At 40.8% G+C, this 25,341-nt stretch overlaps 1 protein-coding gene across 1 annotated transcript in view; it reads left to right on the top strand.

Moving 5' to 3' along the window:
* TMEM44 (transmembrane protein 44) overlaps nt 1-18,013 on the top strand; it is a 42,820-nt gene extending 24,807 nt beyond the window's left edge. The window contains exons 8-10 of the mRNA XM_018567019.1: nt 331-432; nt 2,794-2,961; nt 17,777-18,013. Coding sequence (XP_018422521.1) covers nt 331-432; nt 2,794-2,961; nt 17,777-17,986 — 480 coding nt within the window. The 3' untranslated portion in view covers nt 17,987-18,013. The remainder of the gene's footprint in view (nt 1-330; nt 433-2,793; nt 2,962-17,776) is intronic.
* Nucleotides 18,014-25,341: the final 7,328 nt, after the last annotated feature.

Genomic DNA, 25,341 nt, shown 5'->3' with positions numbered 1-25,341 from the left:
AGTGTCACCAATCTGGCTCTGCAATGTGGCTGGTGTACAGAATTACAAATCTTTTTGCAGGTTAAACAGTAAACATATAAAGTGTGTATTTCAACTGTGTATTTAGCTCTCTGTCTGGACTTATGCTTTACCTCTGGTACATAGTATATAAGCTATCTGTTGGCAAAGCCCAACACGGCTAATAAACCCCCCAATTTTTATTAAAGGAATGTTGACTTCAGGAGCCTTTAAGCATCCCAATCCTACTTTTGTTTTGTACCTAATAAAACCGAACCTATGTATTTTTATAATTTTCAGCATTTGCATTGTGATTATCCTTCTTTTTTGCAGAATTCGCATTGGACTCCATTAAATATGCTTCCTAACAGAAGTATTAAAACAAGTGCATCTCTGGGACGTTATGTGAGGCTCAGCATTGAGCAGGTGCAAGAGGTATGTTGTAAATGAGTATGTCTTGGCAAGACCTATGCAGGTATTCTTCTAAAACAAAATGTAAGGATTAGTGCTTTACCCTTAAATCTGAAAGAGAGATCTCCGTCAGAACATTAATGTAAACTAAACTTGTAGATGTATCAGTAACTTTATTTCCAGGAGTCTTTCCGGAACAGCACATGAGATAGGAACCACCTCCCACAACATCAGGAAATACATCACCAAACCTTACAAGGAAGTCTTTCTGAAAAACTGGTTAGTATAGGATGAGAACCGAAGGATGTATTCTGAAGTAAAACAAATACTACAGAAAAAAAGTACATAACTCAGAGTCGGGAACCCTGCTGTTCTCAAAAGACTACTGGAAATAGTTTCTGGTAGGTCTAAAGCTGGCCATACACCTATAGATTATCTGCAAATTTTCTGGAAAAAGTGCAACAGATTCCACCATCTACGCTAAACTCTGTGGATGAAGGAATCTGCCACTGGGCCAAGCTTCAGTATCTTGCTGGTTGGTCCTGATGGCTCTCAAAACACCTGAACAATGCCTGCATCCAATCAGATTGTTCAGGAATTTTAACATCCAGCGGGTCCGACTAGCAAGATACTGAAGTTTGGCCCAGTGGGAGATTCCTTCATCCACACAGTTTAGCGTAGATGGAGGAATCTGTTGCACTTTTTTCCATCTGACCATAGAAAATCTGCAGATAATCTACAGGCGTATGGCCAGCTTAACTCTTATTTTCCCCAGGTGTCTCTCCAGGATGAGAGAATTAGCTAGAACCTGCCAGACTTAAGAAAGAGACAATAATCCTGGAGAATTCTCTTCCCTGAGCATGAGAATTACAGATATGGTGAACCCAGGCATACAAACCTCTCAACTGACAGATATGAACCAAAGCCACGAGACTACAATCCAGGGAGAGTCTGTGCCAGAGAAGAAGACTTGACCCAAAAAACTGATCACTTCGGCAGAAGAACTTCCTTTTAAGGTTTGGTAATGTGTTTCCTTTTCCAGTGGGAGGAAGCGCCTATCTCTCATCTGCTGTCCTGGAAAGATGACTGGAGAAATTGCCTTTTATATTTACTTCCATATAATTGTGGGTGAATCTTTGGTGTGCCCCCACTTGAGCTGGCATCTCCTTTATGGTAGGCGATCCAGGCATGCCTGAAGCAATGACAACATTCTTTCTCAGTTATATATTTAACGTGTTCAGCAGAGGAAGGCTCGAGTACCACACCCCATCTGAAGTATACCAACACAAAGTCACTTGGCCAGAGGCACAGAACAGAGTTTTATTAGACACGTACACAGCCTTCAACTTTATGGTAAAAACAGTATCAACTTTATTAGACATAAAAGTATAGCTTAAAACTTTAAAACAACTTACGTAGCTGGTTTGTAAAAAGAGCAGTTCTTTTAGGGGTGAATCACACTTAAAGTTCATGTGAAAGATGATTCCAGAGGTGTTATAATAGCGGCTGTATTTCCCTCAATGCAGTTTGCTGATGACAGCTTCCTCAGGAGGATATAACTGCACTATAAACCAGTGTGAAGTCAGATGAAGGTGAGCAGAGCACCCTGACAGCGGCTCCCTCCCCAAGAGGGGCACAGGAAGAGCGACCACGGCAGAAGGGGCGTCACTATAGCACAGCACCCAAAGTTTAGACCACGATCCAATTACATGTCTCCCTGCGCTATTTAGGGATGAAGTGTGATTCATCCCTAAAAGAACTGCTCTGTATATAAATCAGCAACTTATGTTGTTTTAAAGTTGTAAGCTATACTTTTTATGTTGATTAAAGTTGATACTGTTTTTATCTTAAAGGCTGTGTATGTGCCTAAAAAAGCCCTGTTCTGTGCCCCTGGCCTAGTGACTTTGCACTGGTGAACATTCTTTCTCATTGCTCTGCAGTGGCTGAGACCATGTGAGCTTTGCCTCGGCATATGTCATGCACGAGGGCATGGAACACAGGAAAATAATGGAAATCGCATGTTATCTGCCATATAATTTAATAATGTATTAAACAAAAGTGAATAAAGCTTATTGAAGTTGTTGAAGATTTTTGTGCACTTTAACTAGAGTTGATAATACTGCCTCCTTTGTATCTGCATACTGGAGCTTTTTTCTTCATGCTACACCCCTTTTCATGGTAAACTGGTGTCTGTCCTGATTGCGGGAGTCTGCTTCAGTTGTCAACCATACTGTATTTTCCAGACATTTACAGTAGTTGTATATTTTATGTAATATGACATTGCACACATCATCTCTACTATGCTCTGGGCAGCTGCTAAAATGCTCACTCTGTATAATTTTCCCTTTTTACAAATATTTAGCTTGAACTGTCTTAAATATTTAGGATGGGGTCGGAACAGTGAGAATGCCGGGGGATGGCCAAACCAATCCTGTGACCGTTCATAATAAGGAACCACTGTGTTACTTTGATTTGGCGGTGTATCCTCCTACTCATATCACACACTCCTCCTCCAGCTCTTCTGACAGATCCTCCAACACGACTGACCTGGAGGTATGTGGCCTGCTGTCTGCATTTTAAAATTGGCTAATGTGCTATTTGCTGTCACAATGGTTATTTTAATCACGTAGAGAGAAAAAAGTACACCAGAGCAACAAGCAATATAATGCACGTTAAATCAAATGTTTAATGATTCTTTACTTTAACAATTCACTTTTTATTTCACTCTATATTTTAATGTGTTATACCTGCATATATCATTCACTTCACATTTCTCTCTCTTTCTGTCTGAAACAGTCATTATTTAATCTTATAGGATGGATTTGACAGAGTGAGCTGTTCTGCATGTTGTCTCTGAGGAGATATCTTGATAGATAAAAAAAACCTATTAACTGAATATAATAATTACACTGTGGCCATAGGGATCCATATTCAGTGCCATGTAATACCCACACTGGTAGACAGCAGACATAAATGATTACACTTCTAGTCGGCAGTCAGTGCAATTAGTTAATTCTATTGATGGTCGGCAGAGACTGTTAATTACATCAGTGATCAGCAGTAATAAATAATTACATTGATTAGTAGATATTGATAATTTAATTGGTGGTCAATAATGATTGTTCATTAAACTGGTAGTCAGCAGAAAGTAATAATTACATTAGTGACTATAAGGCAGTGGTGAAGCTATACATTCCATCACCTGGAGCAAAGACTGAGTTGCTCCCCCCCCCCCTTCCCGGGAGAAGTTATCCTTCCACACCCTGCCACCCCCACCCCACACTTCTGGTCTCTCTTCTTCTTTTGTCAGGGTGGTGCCCCTCTTGATCACAGAGGTGAGGCTTCAAATCGCCTCGTTCTCCAGTGTGGCTTTGTTAATTAAAGAGCCGCTTCTGGGCTTGCTTCTATTTTCTCAGCAGTGCCCCTTCTAATCTGTCATGGAGGAGAGACTTAAATGAAGTGATTTTAAGCCTCACCTCCATGGTGGAACAGGAGAGGCACCACCACACCAAAAAAGAGAGCAAATAAGCGGGTCTAAAGATACTGATCCGCCATGTAGGTGAGGCTTAAAATCGCTTCATTCAAGCCTCTCCTCTGTGGCTCAGCTGGGCCTTTCTGAATGCTGCAGAGCAGAAGGAAGGCTTGAAATAGCCTCATAAAATGCCTCTCTCTTCATGCGCGGAGACACCCCTCCTAGCTTCTGCCCTGCTGATCGCTATATATGGAACTATACACATGGTATAGATGACACTCAGAAAGAGTTTTCATAAGTGAGATCACATAGAGTTCAGTAGTAAAGAACGCAGCGCGTGGTAGTAAAGAATGCACAGTTTGGTAGTAAAGAACACAGAGCATGATAGTAAAGAACGCAGAGCATGGTAGTAAAGAACGCAATACTGTTCGAATTACAATACTGGGCACCAGGAACATTTATATAAAAGACAAAATAAATACAATTTTCAGCTTGACAATATTTATTTCTATTAAAAAAATATTTTTTTTCTCCTGTCATTCTATGTTTTATTTAAATACAATTTACTGTTAAATATTTAACTCACCACTTTGAGGCAGTCACAGGTCACTTGATGTGCTTTTCACCTGCTTAGTGTTGCTTGTGTCGTCTCCAGCTCCTGCTTGCCTCCCTCTGATTCAGGTGCCGTAGCTGGCTGTTCTGAGGGGTGGTCGCATGAGGGCAACGGGCTCTCTCCTTTTCGGTGTGTGCATTGGCTGCGGCCTGAATGGCAGGAAGTGGCGGAACGACAGGGTCCAGTCGATGCGACCCTGGTAGTTCCGCCCGTGCTAGAAATAGAGGCCTAATGCGGCGCCCAGGGCACATAAGTGGTATTCAGCAGAGGTTACTAATTACATTGATCAATAGTCAACAGGTATCAATAATTATATTGGTTTTTAGCAGAGAATAATAATAAGCTTGGTGGTCAGCAAAGATTATTAATTTTACTGGTGGTCAGCCGTTTAAAAACTACATTGGTGATTAGATGAGATTAATAATTACATAGGTGATTAGCAGAGATTTATAATTATATTGGTGGTCAGCAAAGGTTAATAATTACATTGGCATTCAACAAAGATTACTGATTACATTGGTAGTCAACAGAGATGAATCAGTGACATTAAAGGCAAAGAGTTCCCCTCCCCCAATGTTAATTAAAACACCTTAAATGATGTCTATTAATCCGATCTTCTTTCCTGTAGTTTTCAGCCTTCTCTCCAGCCTTGTCTCCGATCCAGCGCTGACTCCTCTGTCCTTGCTGGTACTTCCTGTCCCACGGTGTCTGCATGCGGGTGCATGCTGCCATAGACTTACCTTGTGTCTCTCCCCGTCTCCCGGCCGAAAATCCGAATTGCGCATGTGCCCGTCGCAAGATGCTTTGCGGCCGCCCGAGCATTTTTGGATTTTCGGACGGGAGCGCGCGGCGAAGACACAGGTAAGTTTAAACCGCTTTCGAAGTGTTTTTTTCAAAATTACTTTTAGCATATATCTACTGCTTGCTAGCAGTAGATATATGAAAAAAATCTGGAGGGTTTAGAAACCCTTTAATAATATTATTGGTGGTCAGAAGAGATTAATAATTGCATTGGTAGTTAGCCGAGATTCATCATTTCATTGGTGGTCAACAGAAATTAAAATGATATTGGTGGTCAGCAGAGATAATTAATTACATTTGTGGTCAGCAGAGATTAATAATTTAATTAGGGGTCAACAGAGATTGATAATTACTTTATGGATTGGTAATTATATTGGTGGCCAATTGTCAGTTGCACTTCTCTGCATAACATTCACAGGAACTTTACTGACCTTTTTAAAGGAAAATATCTTTGAGGTGAGTGATTTCCACTCATCCTCATAGTTAGAGCCGACCTGTGACAAAGAAGCTGTCACAGGTCGGCTCCATCGATCGGTAAGTGAGCAGAAACATGCCACCGATCCGCTCACTTCCTGATCGTCTCCCTGCAGTGAGCAGTGACTGTTAGTCACTGCTCCCCGCGGGGATTCCTCCCTCTGATCCCCCAGCGCTGACTGGGGAGAGGGCGGGTACAGCTGGCTCTCCCTCTAGATAGGCAGAGCCAGCTGTCACTCAGGCAGCTAGGTGGATCGCTACAGTAATGTCAGGATCCGTCCCGGCTGCGGCGGTCTCAGTATACCGTGATCTATAGCTCGCTATATACTGAGCTATGGGTCATGGGAGGACGCTAGTATAATCTCAATACACATTAATAGACTAAACGTGACATTGTAGTCCATCACAGGAGTGATCTTGGAGCGGTGGCTACTTTACAGCACACACAGGGACACTGGTAGATATTTGTTAACAACAAGTTAAGATCCTACTACTAACCAGTTAGAAAATCTCCTGTGTGTTCCTTACTTTTCCAATTAAACCTGAACTCCAGACATACACATGAACTCCAGCAAAATACACATTTGAAATAAATATATGATAACTATCTTTAACTGAAACCTGGGCAACATAAACTTAACATATGATGAAAAAGGCATAAGCAGAGGTCACCTTCTGTGAACTATGAAACTGTAATATATAGGCAATTCTCAGTGTTTCTGTATTCAGTGTGCCGCCCCAATAGGGGCATAGAATATGTTGTAGAAGTTAGTATAGATAGAAGTTTTACATAGTGTGATTTGCCTAACTATTTTCTCATAGCTAAATCCATGTGTTATCCTATGCTGCCATCTAGTGGCCTTTTGTTGTAACAAACATGCTTTCTGTAATTATTCCTCATGTGACTAAGTATTTCCCCCTAGTGTACGCCCCTTCCTTCTTCCTGTGTGCAGTACTTCCTGTGTCATGGCCACAGTTAGAAGCCACATGTAACAAGGACACACATGTTATCTGCACAGTACGTAGGAAAGGCATCATTTTCTGACCGCACAATACTATAACCGTTCAACTGCTGTTCCTATCATCTGCTGTAACCTGATGTTAAAGAATAAACACCTCTTTTGAATGAATCGGTATTGATGAGTTCAGCTATCTGACGAGGATTGTCCGCAGTGAGTATATCTGCTTATACAGGCCAGGCATAGAGGTCTCAGCAAGGGATATATTTCGCTATCACAACGATCGGAGTCAGAATATTCAGTTTTACTATGGATTTGCCCGGGTTTGTGAAAGTTTCACTTTAAATACAGAATAAATGTAATCCTATTCAGTCTTGTGATACAGGCAGCACTGTCTGTCAGCCTAGCCCAATTGTGACCTCACTTTTATCCACTAAAGTTGAGCAATATAGCTTGGTCAGGGTCAGTGTGCATTTGCTGGCAATTATACAGCCATTAATTAGTCATACCAACCCTGACTATGAAGTGAGTTTACTGATTGACAATGAGAGGCTTCATTCTGGGAGAGGAGGTGGCCTTGAAAGGAAAGTAGTAGAAGTGGGCATTTCTGCAGATGGAGGTACAAAGAAGTGAAACGGGACCTGTCTGGTGGCCCATGGGAAACGATTTGGACACCTGAGAGTACAGATAATTAATTTTAAAAAAACACTAATTCACTATGGTGAAGTTGTCCTATAAATATACCCCCTAACACCGCTCATAGTAGCCCACACTCTAAAATACTGACATTTATTCCCCCCCTTCCCTCCCTACCATGCTGTAAAGCTCTTGCAAGAAAAACATCCTAGGTAGATGGGCGTTGTGCACTTGGCCACCATAACCCCATTTATTTTTATGGAAGGTCTGTATTATTCCAAGAAAGTACGGACCATCCATAGGAATCAATGGGGTCACTTTGCACATGTGCAATAGGCACATTAGATCCAGCTGGGATGTTTTTATTGCAAAATCTGTGCAACACCAGGACAGGACTGCTCAGTGAGAAACTCAGGAGCTGGGATCAAGGTGAGTATTCCCTTTTAGTTCGCTATTCTAAAAGTGAATTTGTTCTTTAAAGTCTTCATAGCACCAAAGCAGGTGTTATGCCAGCATTCCTCTTTCCAAGATAACCTTTCCTTCAGTCCTGTAGATTTGCATGAATTTACTTTAGATAGCCAAAGGTTATACGATATGCTAATCAATAGTAGTAAAAACTCAAGGGAGTGTTAATATGCAGGCATTAGCGCAGTGTTTACAGAATGTTTCATTTATCAAATCCAGAAATAGCTAATAAGTCATGTGGGTTCTAGCTAATATTTACATAATGTATTTTTAGCAACTTACTTTTTTAAAGCAAGTCTAATCTTTATTAGATTTCTAGCGTGACTGTAGATCCACTAGAGGTCGCATGTGCATTAAAAAATACACGATGAAGGCCCTTGTGAGTTTTTTCAGAGCAGGCTTCTGCTGTGAAATTATCAGCATTTTTCAAAAGCAGGCAAAATGCATGTTGTATTTTGTGGGAATCTTTTTTTCACCAGCACACTGTGTGGCTTGGTGGAAGAAAAGTCCTGCATGCTGCAGATTTTGGAGTTTTAGGGGGAAATAATATACGATTTCATTAAATCCCAACTTAACTTTCAGTTAAAATCAGCTAAAAGCATTCCAGGCACGGGAAAAAAGGTATGTAAAGTCTAAAGCCAATTTCACACCTTTGAAGTGCAGTATAATGCTTTGCATTAAGGCAGCCCATCAGGTCCAGCATGGACAAAACTAATGCACCTGCACTATTTTTCCCTAACACCACAACACAAGACAGTTTGCTCTTTTGCAGTTAGAAAAAAAAAACCTCTGTCTGCATACTTCATTGTAGGACCCTTGTTCTCTGGGTGGAAGCAGTAGTTTCTCTACAGAGGTCGGAAACATTCCTGCTGAGTAACCGCTAGAGAATTACTATCAGAAAGGGACATGAACTTTAAATAGATCTTGCTACTAAACCTACAAGACAAAGTTGAGTATTACTAGATTACTGTAACCATCAGAGATGTACTTATTACATCTCTAAGTTCTCGGCATAGTACTCACCTTCTGTTGCTTATACTCTCCTTCCACTCTTCTCCACCCTGTTCACTTGTCAGAACTAGTGATGAGCCGAACACCCCCGTGTTCGGTTCTAATTCGAACTTTCGAACATGCAAAAAGTTCTAATTCGAACTTAGAACTCAATGCAAGTCTATGGGGGTAGAACTCAGAAAATTAAATGTCCCCATTTTGAAGCCTTATATGCAATTTATTGGCCATAAAAAGTGTATGGGGATCCGGGTACTACCCTGGGATGCCAATTACCGTTTCGGACGGCGCAGTGCATTGTGGGATGTTCCGCGGTCGAACAGACCGCGGACATCCCGTAATGTTCGGCGTTCAGCGAACGCTAGAACAGGCTATGTTCGAGTCGAACATGCAGCCAATCTCTAGTCAGAACCCCCTGCAATATTCTGTGTAGGCGGTTCTGCTGTAAGATTTAAGTAAGCTTGGGACTGGATCATACATTGGGTTAAGCACCCTGCCTCCATGTAACACTGCTTTGACAGGGTGATTAGCCATTTTATTTTGTATTTGTATTTTTTTTAAACTTTTATATCAAGCTTGGCTTAAGTAGAGCAGCAGCACCCCAATCTGATTAATTTCCACTTGGGGACAAATGGCTTTTATTAAGCCATTTCGGCTGTGACACCTGCTTTTTCTATCAAGCATTATTAGGCCTAAATTGACTGGAAGTGGCAGCCAGTACAGATCTAAAAGCTATAGGAGAGTTTACCCTAAATAAAGCTAAAGACTTTACTTCATTCAAATTGGCCAGTGGCACAACAGGTTAGTAGTAGAGTTTGTAAACTTTTTTTGCTGTGCCACACTGCATTGTCTAAAAGTTTGATAAACTGTCAAAGCAAAGTGCACAAAAACACTTCGAAAACCACAACCCAACAATCCCTGAACCCCCCTCCTATCCCCGTACCCCAATTGTTAATTAGGTATGTGTTTGGCAGAAATTGGCCAGTGTCAGGACAGTATGTGAGCACTTGTATAGGCAACAAATAAAAAAAGACGGGGTTCTATCTTGCAATAAAAATAGGAGTGTATTTTATTTTCAAAGTGATGAGAAATCCAACATTTTACAGTTATCACTGAAACAGGAAACAGGAATATGGAAAAGTTTTTATTTACACATACTTTAATTTCTCACCTTTCTCCAAAGAAGAAACACATTGTGGAGATGTAACTAGTGATAGCCTATAATCTAATCAGCTGAACTTCGATCCATGGGTGGCCCTGCTGGCACCACCCAGCTCGACAAATTGTGATCTTGAAATCGAAGGGGCCAAGCAGAAAATTCTTGGCCAAATAGTGACTGCAGCCAGTCAGATGCAGTCAATGTTTGAGTATTTGGACAGCTGTAGAACACAATAGCCGGCAGGGGAGATTACTCCATCCATACTGTTTAGTGGGGATGGGGCAATTGAGTGATTTCTCTTATTTATCCCAGTAGACTGAACAAGAGAAAGCACCACGTGTATGGCTAGCCTTAGTAATTGGCTGATAGGAAATTCTGGCACCTATGACATGATAGGTCATAAAGGCTAGTGATTCGCTGGATAGCCATCACTACAGTATGCTGTCCAATGTCCCTGTTTTATATTCGGTGATGCATTGTAACATACATGTATACAGCCTAATCATTTTCTCAAGAAACATAGGTTCTCTAGAAATTCTCCGATTTCATCATGGGTTAGGGCAGCCAATTCCTAAAAATACCTAGAGTAAAATGGGAGCATGGAGTGTAAGCACAGTCAGTGTGTTGCACTTATGAATTGATTCGGAGATGAGGCATCTAAAGGGCTATTTGTGATCTATGAAAAGATACAAAATATTATGATGTCTTAATGGAAAATCTTGTGGTGTGTCTTCAAAGACAAATGACAACTATCCATGAGCACATAAGGCTGACAACATAAATAACATTAACTTTGTAGACAGTTTAATATCATGTATATCTGCAGGCTGTTTGGGAACATGTAGATGTTCTCTTGAAGGATTATTTATAGATATACAAAATGAAATATACACACGCTCACAATACATCACATCCATCACTTAGGATGTAGAAACCAGTTCAAGGCTATGTAATAGGTTTTTGTTTTTGGGTGTGGTTTTTGGCAGACCATGGACATGTAGGATCATAATCGCATACCAATAGTGTGATCCTGTGATAGATCTATGACATTTTAGTTTTTATTACAGTTGTTTTCTGAGTGAGACTTTGCAGTGGCCTCGGAAGAGCGAGCGGCCGCCCGATGACAGCCAGGTGATCGTGTCAGGGAGAGGGAGCCATGGCTTCGTTTAGCGGGGGTCGTGACGGCGCCCCCCCTCAGTCTTGCGCCCGGGGCAAGTGACCCCCCCGCACCCCTGGTTGTTACGCCACTGCTGCTAATTTTTCTCTAGGGTGAAAATCAAGAAGAATAGAGATCGTGTTTTACTATTGCTATCCTAGCAGCTAAAAAGATGTTTGAGACTAGTCATTTAGGAAAATTTGGGAAGGTCAAGATCAAGTTTGATAAAAAGAGCACTCTCTGGGGATTTTGGTTGGGTCACTGAATAAATCATATTGTATATTCTTATCCATTGTCACTATATGTGATACATGGACCCTAATTGGCCGCAGCCTCTGAAACACATTAGAGAAGCTTGCAGACTCAGTTTGGAGAGCCTAGTGGGGACCATGTACAAAGTTTTGTAGTTGGATGCTAATAATAAGGTGCTATCTGTGCTTACCATTCCTGGAGGTCCATGGCCTTGTTCCCATTGCAGCATATATAGGAGTTTTGATTGAGTGTAGGCAATATCTTATTAGTGATAGATATCTTGCCCTTTGACGCATCCCTAGACCTGCAGAGAGCCTAAAGTGGGGTGTGTGGTAGATTTTTTTAGTCTTTATAAATCAGGTTATTTGGAAATCTTGAAATATTTCTGATGGGGGCAGCTTGAATTCTTTGTTAGAGAATCTAGTTTTATAATGCCTTCCTCAGTTAGAAAATCTCCCATGTGACTTGTGTCTTTGTTAGTCCACCACTATAAAGTCTCTTAAATTTGAAAATGAATATTGTAAGCATTGAGGAGACAGATTTTCCAGTCTAGAGTCTCACTTTTTTTAAAATGCTGGCCATGACCTCTTTGAACGTGTGAATGCATGTAATGATGATTACATACAACACCATGGCATGTAATGATTTCTGATGGCTATACTTTGGTAGATGTAACTGCTATATATAGTCACAAAACACATCTTTTTGATCAAGCAATCTACAAATATTGCAATGAAAAAAAAATAGTTTAAAATGTATAGCTAAAATAAATCCAGTTCCTCTCTGAGGCCAGTCTAGCCGTCCGTTTGCAAGTCAGTGACTAGTTGGCCACCAGTGGTAGCAATCACTCTCCTGCCATTTAGGTATTTGCTCTGCATTACACTCAGTTCTCTTTTACTGCATTTTTACAAGATTCTCGACGACAGTGAACTAAACCTACAATTTAATCCTGCTTTTGAAAAGTCACCTGCTTGCATCAGGTAAACTGACGACTGAAGGGTTCATAGAGTAAATTAGTGTTACGATGTGCATCTTCCTTATATTTTAATGTTAAGGTGATTTCCAACTATGTATTATCTCTTAAATAATTATCATTCTAGTGCAAACTGCATGATTAGCATAGAAGATGGAAGGTAATGGCTTATTTATAGATTTGCGTAAACTTATAAACACATGTATGTAACATCACGTCAACCATGTTGCTTTCTTTGATATCATATGTGCAGTCAGTGCTAGCAAAACAATATAAGTCTGCCCTCCATAAATACATCAGTGTAATGGAAAACCAAGCCGCAGACCATTCACCCGTCACAATTATTTCATGCTACTGATTCACTAAAACCATCAATTTCCATGGTCCATAGACTTGCATGCTGTGAAGAGAATGGCCCTATTGAAAGGCCCTAGAAAGTGTCCTCTCGGGAAAGTGAAGTGAAGTTGAGGGTCCTGTTATGTTTACCCCTGGGGAAATAGTGGAAAATGTTTGAAGATTTGCCCAACATAATTTTTCCCTCAACTCTGTGCATATTTTCCATTTATTAACTTCATTTATGACTGATGACCTAGTCCAAAATGTTGTCACATAATGTATGTAGATGGAACTTTATAAAAGATTAGAATTCTAAATTAAACCATTAAAAATCATGACCTACTCTTGCCATCTCAGTTTATGGATTTCTACATGAGAACATTGGAAACTGAACATTATATATCACATTCTAGATGGTTTAAAAGTAATTCAAAAGGAATTACATTTTTAGAAATGTAAAACTGACCTGCTTAATTTAAACTAATTTATCAATGTGAGGTTTTGTTGGCGTATAATTTGTAATTATACCTGTATACTGCGGCACCATATTACTCACTGCATATGCTGGATCTGCCTCCAGCTTGGGATTGCTTTGCCCAACTCATTGAAAACTAGAAAATGTCCTTCCTTTATAGCCGATATCTTATCTCAATGGTTGTTAAACCAGGAGGAGCAATTAATGTAGTGGCTAATCTATTCTACCAATGGTGGCCAATCAACAAATCTCTATATTTAATACAATAATAAAATATGATAGTAAGAATGTCAATATGTGAAAATTATTATTACAGGTAGCCGTGTTTTCAGATATTTTCCTATTTGCCCCATGTGTGCTCTGTAGCTTGAGGTTCTGGGGGCACCATCTACTTCTGCAGGTTTGCAAGTATTGTAGACTTGGCAGTTATTCTATTAAGCTGATGCAAAAGCACGTGTGATGGTTTACATTCTATTTACTTATTATAGGGATTATTCACACACAAATTGTACCTTCTTCTGACCCATCATAGTATTGACTAACTTTTTAAAAAGTTATCTTTATTTCAAGTTTTTTCAATGTTACAAGAAGTCAATATAAATACATATGTTTGTAGGAGCAAAAAAAGGTGTCAATACAAGATATTCCATCGGGTAGTATCACGACCGTATGGCCAATCAACTGCAGATATAGATCATACTTATGTCATCGATGGGTACATAAATTGACAGTTTCAGGAAATGGGGAGGAGAGAGACCGGAGAGAGAAAAAGGTAGGTGAAGAAGCAAAGTAGGGAGGGGAAAAGAGAGGTAAAGAAGGAAAAGGGGGGGAAGAGTGGTAAAGAAACAGACATTTGGAGCTGTGCATAACCTCAAAAGTGATCCTTCATAAAAAGAATGAATAAAACTTCAAACGCTTAAAACAATAAAAAAACAAATACACATAGGAAAGTGGGTCAGCTAGGGTGTCCATCAGCCTGCAATGAGCACTATGCATAAAAAGAAATCTCGTCCACCTGCAACCCAATATATTTAATGCAAAGCAAGATTGTCGGGACCCAGGGGTGTCATACTAGAAGCAGGAACGGCTGCCCTACTTCTCCTAGTCAGAGGGTATTCACTAACTTAATGTTGTCTGCTCCTGCATGTTCCCTCCTAAGCTGAGGTGAGGAACTAATATTTCAGATTTTCCCAGTACTGCTAAGACCGGTGAAGCCTAATATTCCCAACTCACAAGTCAGATAAAGGGATGCCCTGTGAAAACCATTATGTCTGAGATACTGGATTCTAGTCTACCTAACCAATGAAAACCATTGGACAAGAGAAGCCAGGTGTGCCAGTTAAATATTGGAAATCATTGCAATCCATGTATATCTAAGCCCATAAACAAAAATGTAATATATTGCTGTTAACCAGTCCATGATAAGTTGACTGTCAGTTTTATTTCCCGCCCCCCTATATTTTCACCTTGTAATCATGCAAATGCCACACTTCCTGTCCCTGAGGGGCTACGCTCGCTTCTCCACTGTATCTATAGAGGGAGCCATGGTTGTCACGCAGGCTAGACTTTAAACATGTCTGCCTATTTTCCTCTTTAGTACATGTGGTATTAGTAATTTACAGATGGAAGATAACATTGTTTTTGCTTCCAGTTAATCTCTCAACAAGTGACAAGGACACGACATTTCTGGCAAGATCAACAGTTAATTTCGGTACTTGCTGAAAATGTTCTTAGAAAAAAAACAGAAAAAGAATGCAGCCACCACGTCTTAAGCCTGGTAAGCTGCAATATATTACATTTGTTTGTTCGTGGGTTTGGCTTTCATATAAGATTTATGCTATAAAACAGGGGTTGTGAATTAAAATTCAAAGAGGTCCAGTGACCAAAATTTTCTTCAAGCCGTGGTCCGAATTGTGGTCTGGACAGAACCACAGTCCGCCATTTAGACTGCAATGCACAGCTGCTGGAGTGTGTTCTGATGCACTGATCCCGCAGCATCACACTTTTATTTATTTTTTTAGAGCTGTATTGAAATGTCACAAGTAACACTTCATTAAGTTTGACCACTTGACCACTTTATCCAAGAATGAGCAGGTGGGTGCAGCGGTGGTCGATGTATGGCACCGTCACAGGCACATGATATGAATAGGACACCGGCACTCCAATTACAGATATGATGCATCTTAATTGACGTGAATGTGACATATCACACAAGTGCCACGTTTGAGGGACACGCAGGATCCCCTTCCTCAGGCAAGACATGTGATACAGTGCAAGTGAAATCATACACATAAATACACAGTTACATGACCCCAGAGCCTATCACACTGCTCGGCTCCTCCCATGGCGTCATACCGACATTATTATCCTGACATAAATTCAAAAATGAAACCAAATGTAAATGCAGCACACATATCTAGAACAACATAATTGCATAACCATCATAACACACGTCATTATCTTCCTAGACTGTGTAAAACACGTGTGTATAAACAGGCACCGCACTGCTATGTTATTTTTAACAGAGCCGTTTCTTACACAGCATTACATGCATATCCTATCCAGTATTAATATTACAGTGCTACATAATATTATCCATACATCTGTTGGATGCATACACCTTCTGTCCATACAATATGGTGGTTGCTCTTATTTATATGCCAAGGTGTGCTGTATCTTTAAGATATTGGGCCAGTCACCAGCCTCCGGTTAATTTCTCACTGCAATCATGTTAACCATCAGACGGAGCTCTTCTCCATGCCTTATAGGCATGTGCACCTCTCCCAGAGGTGTTTCCTGTTGCATAACTGTCACTAGGGGCGGAGCGGAGTCCATGCCCCATCTGCGTGTGCAGCAGTCCCTGACTGACTGATGGGCGGAGGCAGAGCTGATGTAATCTACTGTACACACACACACACACACACTTTACACAGTCTAGATGTGAAGTGAAGGGTGTCCCCATCAGGGTGCTCCCTTACATTAGGTGTCCCCATCAGTGTGCTCCCTTAGATTAGGTGTCCCCATCAGTGTGCTCCCTTACAGTAGGTCTCCCCATCAGACAGCCTTCTTAGATTAGGTGTCCCCATCAGTGTGCTCCCTTACATTAGGTGTCCCCATCAGACAGCCTCCTTAGATTAGGTATCCCCATCAGAATGCCTCATTACAGTAGGTGTCCCCATCAGAGTGTCCCCTTACATTAGGTGTTGCCATCGGGGTGCCCTACTTTAGATGACCCCGTCAGAGTGCCCCCTTACATTAAATACAAAAATAATGGTGCACTCTCATCTGGACAAGCAATGTAAGGTAGCACTCTGATAGGGACACCTAATATAATATTGTGCCTCCCTTACATTGTTTGTCCCCATCAGAGTGCCGCCTTAATTTTGTATTTAATGTAAGGGGGCAATCTGATGGCAGCAACTAATGTAAGGGGCCACTCTGATGAAGACAACTAATAAGTAATTGTTCCCATCAGAGTGTCCCCTTACACAGGTTGTCCACACAGAGTGCTCTTTTAATGCTGCTGTCACTTTAACATGGAGCCTTGGGACCAGGGAGGCGGTGCTAGAAAGAGATGGGAGATGGGATAAGAGCAGACTTTGGGCTGCTGGGGAGGATGGAAGACGATATTCTTCCTTCCTCCCCTGATACTGAGCAGGGTAGAAAGCTGATGTCGTTGGTTGCTAGGAACACTGCGGTCCAAGCAGCCAATGACTGAAGAGGGAGACATGCGGCGATTGCAGAACTGCTACTCGGTCCAGATCCGGACCGCGGTCCAACATGTAGGGATCTTTGCTATAAAAGCATTAGTTTAGCAAATCTGAATATGTCTGTTTAAACCACTATTAAAAAGTTTTATTCATGTATTTATTCGGGATGCACCGATACTAGTATCGGTATCACTGCCGATACCGAGTATTTGAGTCAAAATGCTCCAATACTTCCCTCCGATACCATAACTTCTAGTCCGAGGGAGATCTCCCTCTGACCGGCAGTGCCGAGGGAGCATGGAGCAGGCTTCCTTTCCCATCAGGAAGCCGGGTGGTGGGCTTATGACCAGCCTCCCGACTTCCTGATTGTCTAGGACGCCGGCTTCACTTGTTGCTAGGTAGCTTGGCTTTCTAACCAATTAGGAAGCCGAGCGGCACATAATGACTTGCCTCCCGGCTTCTTGATTGGTCAGGAAACCAGGCTGCCTAGCAACAAGTGAAACCGGTTCCTAGCCAATCAGGAGGCGCGTCATGACGTGCCGACCGGTTTCCTGATCGGCTAGGAAGCCGGCTTAATTTGCTGCTGACCTCCTGACCAATCAGGAAGCTGGACAGCACCTTATGACCCGGCTTCCTGATTGGTATGAGTTTTTGGGTATTTATATAATGAAAATATATATTATATCTTTAATTATCTGTTTTGTAAAGTTTACAGGTTTTAGTTTATATATTTATTAAATTTTTTAATTTAGAATAATGCAGTTCATTGAGGATCAGTACTGACAATTGTTATTGTGTTAAGAACAATATATGATCTGCAATGATTTGTACAATCATTTCATATCTCTAATACACAAACTGATACTTTTGTTTTTACAGTGGGACTTTGAAGATTTAGATCAAAACTGGAATAAGAACAGTGACGTTCCAAGTATCCAACCTATGGACAGCTCTGTTCTAAATGTTACAAGTTTTAATTCTGAATGGCAGTTTCCATCCACTGTTTGGCCTAGTTATAAAAACCTTGAAATCAATGATGGCAAAAAGAAAGTACGACCTGCAGACACAACCAAAACAGAACAGAGGTGAAAACAAAGCATACAAGTTTAACTTGTTGCTGGGCTAATAAAGTTATTCAATCAGGAATATCACTGTCACTGTCTCGAAAATATGAGTGGATTTACTGTGAAGATTATACTAAATTCATATGGGATTTGAAGCCCAGAACAGTTCTATCTCCTACTTTTCATGTACATTAATCACCACCTGATGAACATTTTGTACTGTGGGCTATTTCTTTATTACTTTATAGTAGAACTATGGCCTCCCACATAAAAAGTGCTTCAGCACTGAATGATCTGCACTTGCAGTTTTCTCTTAGTTCCCCTGCAAAATCTCACAAAAACGTCTTGATCCTGCCAGAGAAGTCCATCTAATGCAGCTTCCTGTGTTGTGGTGGCAAGAACACTGCACTGCTCCACGCTCATGTAGGCTGTGCCTGCTTGCAGTACCGTGCAATGAAACAATATGTTGCAGGGGGTATGACTATAAGCATTGTCTCTACTGATTCACAAGCCTGTAGCTTGTCAATCAGCAACTGGCCACACCTCATCCTGCCCACTGCTTTCTGGATTGACAGCAATGGTCCTGTTACTGAAACCCTCCCACTGTGAGCTGCAGTCCCTGGGAGGGAAATTGTGTGAGACGCAAATGAAGAGGATTTGGCTCCATTGGGGAAGGCAAAGCAAACGTTGTGTTTACTTTATGAGGCTTGTACATCACATAGTAACTGGATTTGGAACTTGTTTTGACTGTCATAGGGGAGCCTCAAAGCCAGAAAACAAAATCCAACATCGTAGTAGGGCTACCCCTTCACTTCAAGAGCGAACTGTTCTTTTAGGCTCTGTTCACACCTAGGCGTATCGAATATGCGCGCTTGTCGCACGTTTCGTGGTGCGCGTTTTTACAGCGATTCGCGGTATAAAAAACGTGCGACAGACACGCGTTTCCGAGGGCTACTTGGCTGTATCCCAATGGAAACGTGCAACAAAAACGCCGCAAAGAAGCTCATGTACCTTTTCAGGCGTGGGCCGTTTTGTAGCTCATTCAGGCGGGCTGAAATACGGCAAGGTGTGAACCATACCCATAGAAAACAATGGGATTTTTATGTTTGAGCGTTTTGTAGAGCGTTCGTAGAGCATTGAACGCGCTACAAAACGTATAGGTGTGAACCAGGCCTAACTATTAACAACAATGTAAAGTATTTGTGCATTAGACATGTGCATTCGGATTCGGACGAACCTGCAAATCAATAGCGCCTATAGCCCTGTAATAAACGACCTCCCTTAGACATAAACTTGCAGCTAGCCCTCGCAGTGTGGGGGTATCCATACTCCAAGGGTAGTGTCCCCCTCCCCCCAGATATAGGCTTTATGCTGTACTTTAACATACTTTTCAATGATTTTGTTCCACCCAGTTATTTTCAACATTTTTTACAATAAATCTCAGTGCTTCATATTAAACATTTTCTTACTAGTATGTGTCTAGCTATATAAAGGAAAACTGATACAAAAATGTTGTTTAAAATCAGGTGAAAGTATCAAGTGCTAAGTCCATCTAAAATAGAAATGCATTCCTGTTCTGAGTGATGGATTCAATGATCTACTAGGCTCTTATATCTCTCACAGACTCTGAGGTCAAGAGCTCTACACCAAAGTTCCTAGCTCAGCTCCTATGAATCCAAGCAGTGAAGTCACACACTTCACTGCTTGGATTCTTGCTGTTGAAATTAAAGATAAATTCAACCTGCTGTCATCTCCTCATATCAGATTGGAGCAAACTTGCCTGCCGAAAAATCTATGAATAAAGCTCCATTCATAATAGAAGTCACCAGCACTCGATGATATGTGCAAGAAGTAAAGCACGTAGTGACTATGTGGCCCCGAAACGTTGGCTGTTTGACGCATGTGACGATTTAATAAAAAGTGCTTTACTTCTTGCACACATCATCGAGTGCTGGTGACTTCTATTATGGACTGTATCTGACACGGCGCCATCCGTGTTGTCACTTCGAGCACCAACCTCTCACCCAAGGTCTGTACGCTGTATGGAGTGCAGGTGATTTCATATTATCTAAATCTCCGTTCACACATAGCAATAGCGTTTTGCACATTTGCGGCTATTACTATAGCCAGAACGTGCGGAATCCGCCCATAAAATCGCATTTGGACTATTTTGTGTGGAGTTGTTCACTTTTAAGGCAAAATAAAAAGGGGCCGTTATTTCGTTTTTTTTTACAAATCCTCATCATATAGATGGCATTTGCATGGCACTAGTGCCCCTAGATGGTGCTGAAGAATATAGGAATTTGATAAACCTGATTGCATCTGAAAGAAAAAGATTTTCATAAAAAAAACAAAATGGAATCCAGAGAGTGTCCATTTGCCTTTGATATAGTATCATACTCTAGAAGGGGTGTTTGCCTTCTTCTGGATCAGCTGCAGGTTTAGAGTTTTGAGGACGCAAGGCTTTTAATTCATTTATTTGTATCTTTTGTTTAAATTCCGTAGATCTATGCTTTTTTTTTTTTTTTTAACCTATGTCATAATGTTATTAAGTCAGTTCCATCAAAACAGTTCTTGCACTATTGCGTAGGCACGGATGCTTTGAATATCTTAAACCAGCTTAATATACTGTATCTTGGAGACTTTTGTGGTGAAATTCCTACACTGGGTTGTCTCCACCCTCTGCTACAAGGTCACACAAAAGTCCATTTGCCTTGCATTCCCCAATAATTTGATTGTTCTACATTATGGCCGACTCCATTGGGTAATGACTGAGAATTCTGTTGGACATAATTAGGCAATTAAGTACCCAAGTGATATAAATAAACAGCATGTGGTACAGTTGGCCAGTGATGCTGCTAAACTGAAATGGTGAAAACAGTTTATGAAAAATATGCTTTAACCACCTCAATAGCAGCATGCTACACCCACTTCCCTTCCAGGTCAGTTTTGAGTTTTCGGTGCTGTGATAGTTTTTGACAATCACTTGGTCATGCACAAACACACTTGGTCTACACAAACGAATTGTTGAATTTTATATTATTTTGTTTTGCAGACATATAGTGCATTTTTGGTGGTATATAATAATAATAATAATATTAGAAATATTCCAGAAAATTATAGATCTCTACAGACATTTTCAGAGACTTTTGTTGCATCAGTGCCCTTATGATGACTTTTTATAGAAAGCATAGAAAATCGTCATCCGCCATTGTGAGAGGAAGTGAAGGGTTGGCTGTGTGTACACACTTGTGATTGCTGTGATTGGCTTATAGCTATTACAAGACACAGAACCACACTGATTGGCTTTTTGGATTTTGCCTGTGATCTGCGCTGTGTAATGACTGTGTGATCGCAGGCATTGTGTGTACACCCGGTGTGGTACAAACAGGGACTTTTATAGAATTTAGAAAAATAGCTGCCATTACCAGCCATTCAACTACAGTTGCTGGTCAGGAGGTGGTTAAATCGCAACTCTAGCCAAAAATATGATACAAACAAATAGCCCATAGCTAAAATAACAAAACCAGATTTTGCTGAGATATTCAGCTTCAATTAAGAGATTTCCCCTGCAGTACTTTTTTCTGCTACAAGATGTTCAGTCTGAGGGCCAGCATTATTCAACCCACTTCCTCTGAGCCCAGGTTACCTTGCATTTCCCCCAGCCTGTGACTGGACAGTGAAAGGAGAAGCAGCTCAATGATGAGCTAATTTCTCTGTTCTATGCTTATTCTGCTTTCTCCTCCTTTCAGAATTATTTTTGTCAGTACATTTACTGATTGAATACTCATTGTGCTGCTACTTCTTCTCACACTGCAGCTTTAAGCGTCCCATTATAATTTTAAAATGAACAAAACATCTATGAATGCATATAAAAATAAAAGTTTTTGGAGTGCCTAAAATAGTGTTAAATCTTCGTACCTGGCAGGCTACTTTTTTGAGTGTTTTTTCAAACAATGTTGCTAGCCAAACCCGCTTCCCCAATCAAAGCTTTACAACACGGACTGAACTTTACCTCAAGACCTGCATGGTTTGCTTTCCACTCAGTGCAGCCAAGAATCTTTCCCTAAACACCAATGTGTTCTACCTCTTCAAACTTTGCTAACAGCTTGTTTATAGCAAACATACTCATTATCTCTCTGACAATGATCTACTACATCCTTTGTAATCTGGCTTGTGTCCACTGTGGTCTTCAGAAAGTGTGCTCATAAAAAGTGTCCAATGATTTACCTTCTTCTTCTGTTTATTACTATAATACTGGTTTAATATAGTTTTTTTCAGGCAAGTTCTCCTGACCAGCTAAATATTGAAGATACTTTTTTCCTGAGCACCAACAATGTTTAAAATAGCATATTAACGGCCTTACTACTATTAGTAGGAACCTATCCTGGACTTGTGTGTCTGTAAAAAATAAAAATAAAGGCAACTGGACTTACTGTATTTTTCTTGAAGATGTTTCGCTGGTCATGCTGCTTGCTTTCTCAATTCAGAATTTCATATTCTCGTACAGGTTTAAGGGTTTTTGTTCCCCAAAATGTGTTACAATATGTCTGTGAAGGATCTCATTCATCCAGGTCATGATATATGTCTATAAAAAATAAATAAATCAAGGCAATCAAATCTTAGTTTTCTAATGGGTAAGCTGTATGGAAAGATACACTATATTGCCAAAAGTTTTGGGACGCCTGCCTTTAGATGCACATGAACTTTAATGGCATCCCAGTCATAGTCCGTAATGTTCAATATTGAGTTGGCCCACCCTTTGCAGCTATAACAGCTTCAACTCTTCTGGGAAGGCGTCCACAAGGTTTAGGAGTGTATCTATGGGAATGTTTGATTATTCTTCCAGAAGCGCATTTGTGAGGTCAGGTACTGATGTTGGACGAGAAGGCCTGGCTTGCAGTCTCCGCTCGAATTCATCCCAAAGGTGTTCTATCGGGTTGAGGTCAGGACTCTGTGCAGGCCAAACAAGTTCCTTCACCCCAAACTCGCTCAGCCATGCGTTTATGGACCTTGCTTTGTGCACTGGTGCGCAGTCATGTTGGAACAGGAAGGGGCCATCCCCAAACTGTTTCCACAATGTTGGGAGCCTGAAATTGTCCAAAATGTCTTGGTATGCTGATGCCTTAACAGTTCCCTTCACTGGAACTAAGGGGCCAACCCTAACCCCTGAAAAACAGCCCCACACCATAATCCCCCCTCCACCAAACTTTACACTTGGCACAATGCATTCAGGCAAGTACCGTTCTCCTGGCAACCGCCAAACCCAGATACGTCCATCGGATTGCCAGACAGAGAAGCGTGATTCGTCCCTCCAGAGAACACGTCTCCACTTCTCTAGAGTCCAGTGGCAGCATGCTTTACACCACTGAATCCAACGCTATGTATTGCACTTGGTGATGTAAGGTTTGGATGCAGCTGCTCAGCCATGGAAACCCATCCCATGAAGCTCCCTACGCACTGTTGTTGCGCCAATCTGAAGGCCACATGAAGTTTGGAGGTCTGTAGCTATTGACTCTGCAGACAGTTGGCGACTTCTGTGCGCTTCAGCATGGGCTGACCCCGCTTTGTCATTTTATGTGGCCTACCACTTTGTGGCTGAGTTGCTGTTGTTCCCAGTTGCTTCCACTTTGTTACAATACCATTACCATTTGATTGTGGAATATTTAGTAGCAAGGAAATTTCACGGAACACCTGAATCTAATGATTTGGATGGGATATCCCAATACTTTTGGCAATATAGTGTATATTGAAAGGCTATCCAATTCAATGTCAGCCAGTCATGTAAGGGATGCAGAACTTCATGTTGCCCACCTGGGCTCAAGTAACAACTAATATATCCAAGACTGTCTATAGTGCTTCTAGACTGCCACTGCTAGCAGGATTTGTGGCACAGCTTCCAGCCTGAACCACAATCACATAGCACAAAGTACTTTGAATATAATTTGGTTGCCCCATTTTCCTAGCTACAGAAGCTGATAAGTTTAATGTAAATGAGCCTTGCATCATAAAGTTTTAATATCAATGGCAGTTTTGCGATGTCCTACAATACTTTCATGATTTGAATACTGTGATCAACTTTGCTCATAAAGTTAAAAATGAACTACTCAAAGAATAGCAAGTGGTACATTGTAAGTGTTTTAAACAAGAACTCTCTGTTATCTAATACCCCCATCATAGTCAAAGTTTTTAGATCTGCCAGTTAGTATCTAAAAGTTTGATTTTAATTTGTGTTGTGGCCATCATAGAAATACAATTGTGAATTGTTACTTCAGTGGCCCCCCGGTGTGACCTCTCCCCCTATGGGTTATAACCACTTGTAGCAAAAACAGAGAAAGAATGGGGTTTTGATGAGAGGTATAACACCAACGCTTGTTCTATTTGGTATAAAAAGTATTTATTTTACATATAATAAATATAAAAATATGTATACAAAATTCATTGAATCAGACCTAGATCAAATACATTGTAGGCAGGAACATAAAACCATATTCGTCCTATATCTCCATATATTCAATTCAAATTCAATTTCATATTACTTAATAATCGTATACATTCAAGTGGGAGATCCATATATCCAGTCCCTACGCGTTTCGCACGTTGCTTCTTCAGGGAATCATGGATTAGTCTAACAAAAAATATATTATCTTTAATTAATTCATCTGAGCAATGTAACACATGGATCCATTCCAAAAATCTCCATAAAGAATCTCCAGAAAGAATGTGCCAGACAGAAAGAGTCCCATCACCACCATCACCCCTGCACCATAACCACCTAACACTTACCACCCACTGAGATGTTTGGATATAGACAGGATTCCCTGGATCAAGAGTAGACGGGGATTGAAATCCTGACGTAACCACTACGTCCAGAGGTCAGTCTGGGGACCCTGGGGCCACAAGACGAGGGACTCCAGGGATGTATGAAGATCAAGGATCGCCTGTGCTGAAAAATTGGTTCTACTGTCAAAATCCATATGTATGAAACCATATACCCCACCATGCATCCTCACATCTACATATGTACATGCATGCATATCCATAGTAATGGATACTACATAGGGGGAGCCTAAACCCCATTCATTGTAGCGTGTACAGTAGTGAACTAATATACCATCCAAAGTGTGTGTCCCTAAGTGAGTCTACTTAAATTAGTTTACAGGTGGTACTGTCCTATTGTTCAATTAAGTTTTAATATATAAAATAATAATAAGTGCTCATGCGTCTATATCTTAATCTTTACCCACATTGTTGAACTTTAAAAAGGTTAAATATGTGCATATGTCTCAAAGAGATTATATAAGTGCGTGCATCACAAATGAGAGAGTATACTCCTTCTGGTATCTAATTTTTGCATATGTCCTAATTACTCTAAGTGTG

The sequence above is a fragment of the Nanorana parkeri genome, unplaced genomic scaffold (assembly GCF_000935625.1).
Source record: "Nanorana parkeri isolate BGI_ZX_2015 unplaced genomic scaffold, ASM93562v1 scaffold29, whole genome shotgun sequence".
Lineage (NCBI taxonomy): Eukaryota > Metazoa > Chordata > Amphibia > Anura > Dicroglossidae > Nanorana > Nanorana parkeri.
Note: the sequence above shows the minus strand (reverse complement) of the source record. Positions and strands in the feature narration are given on the sequence as shown.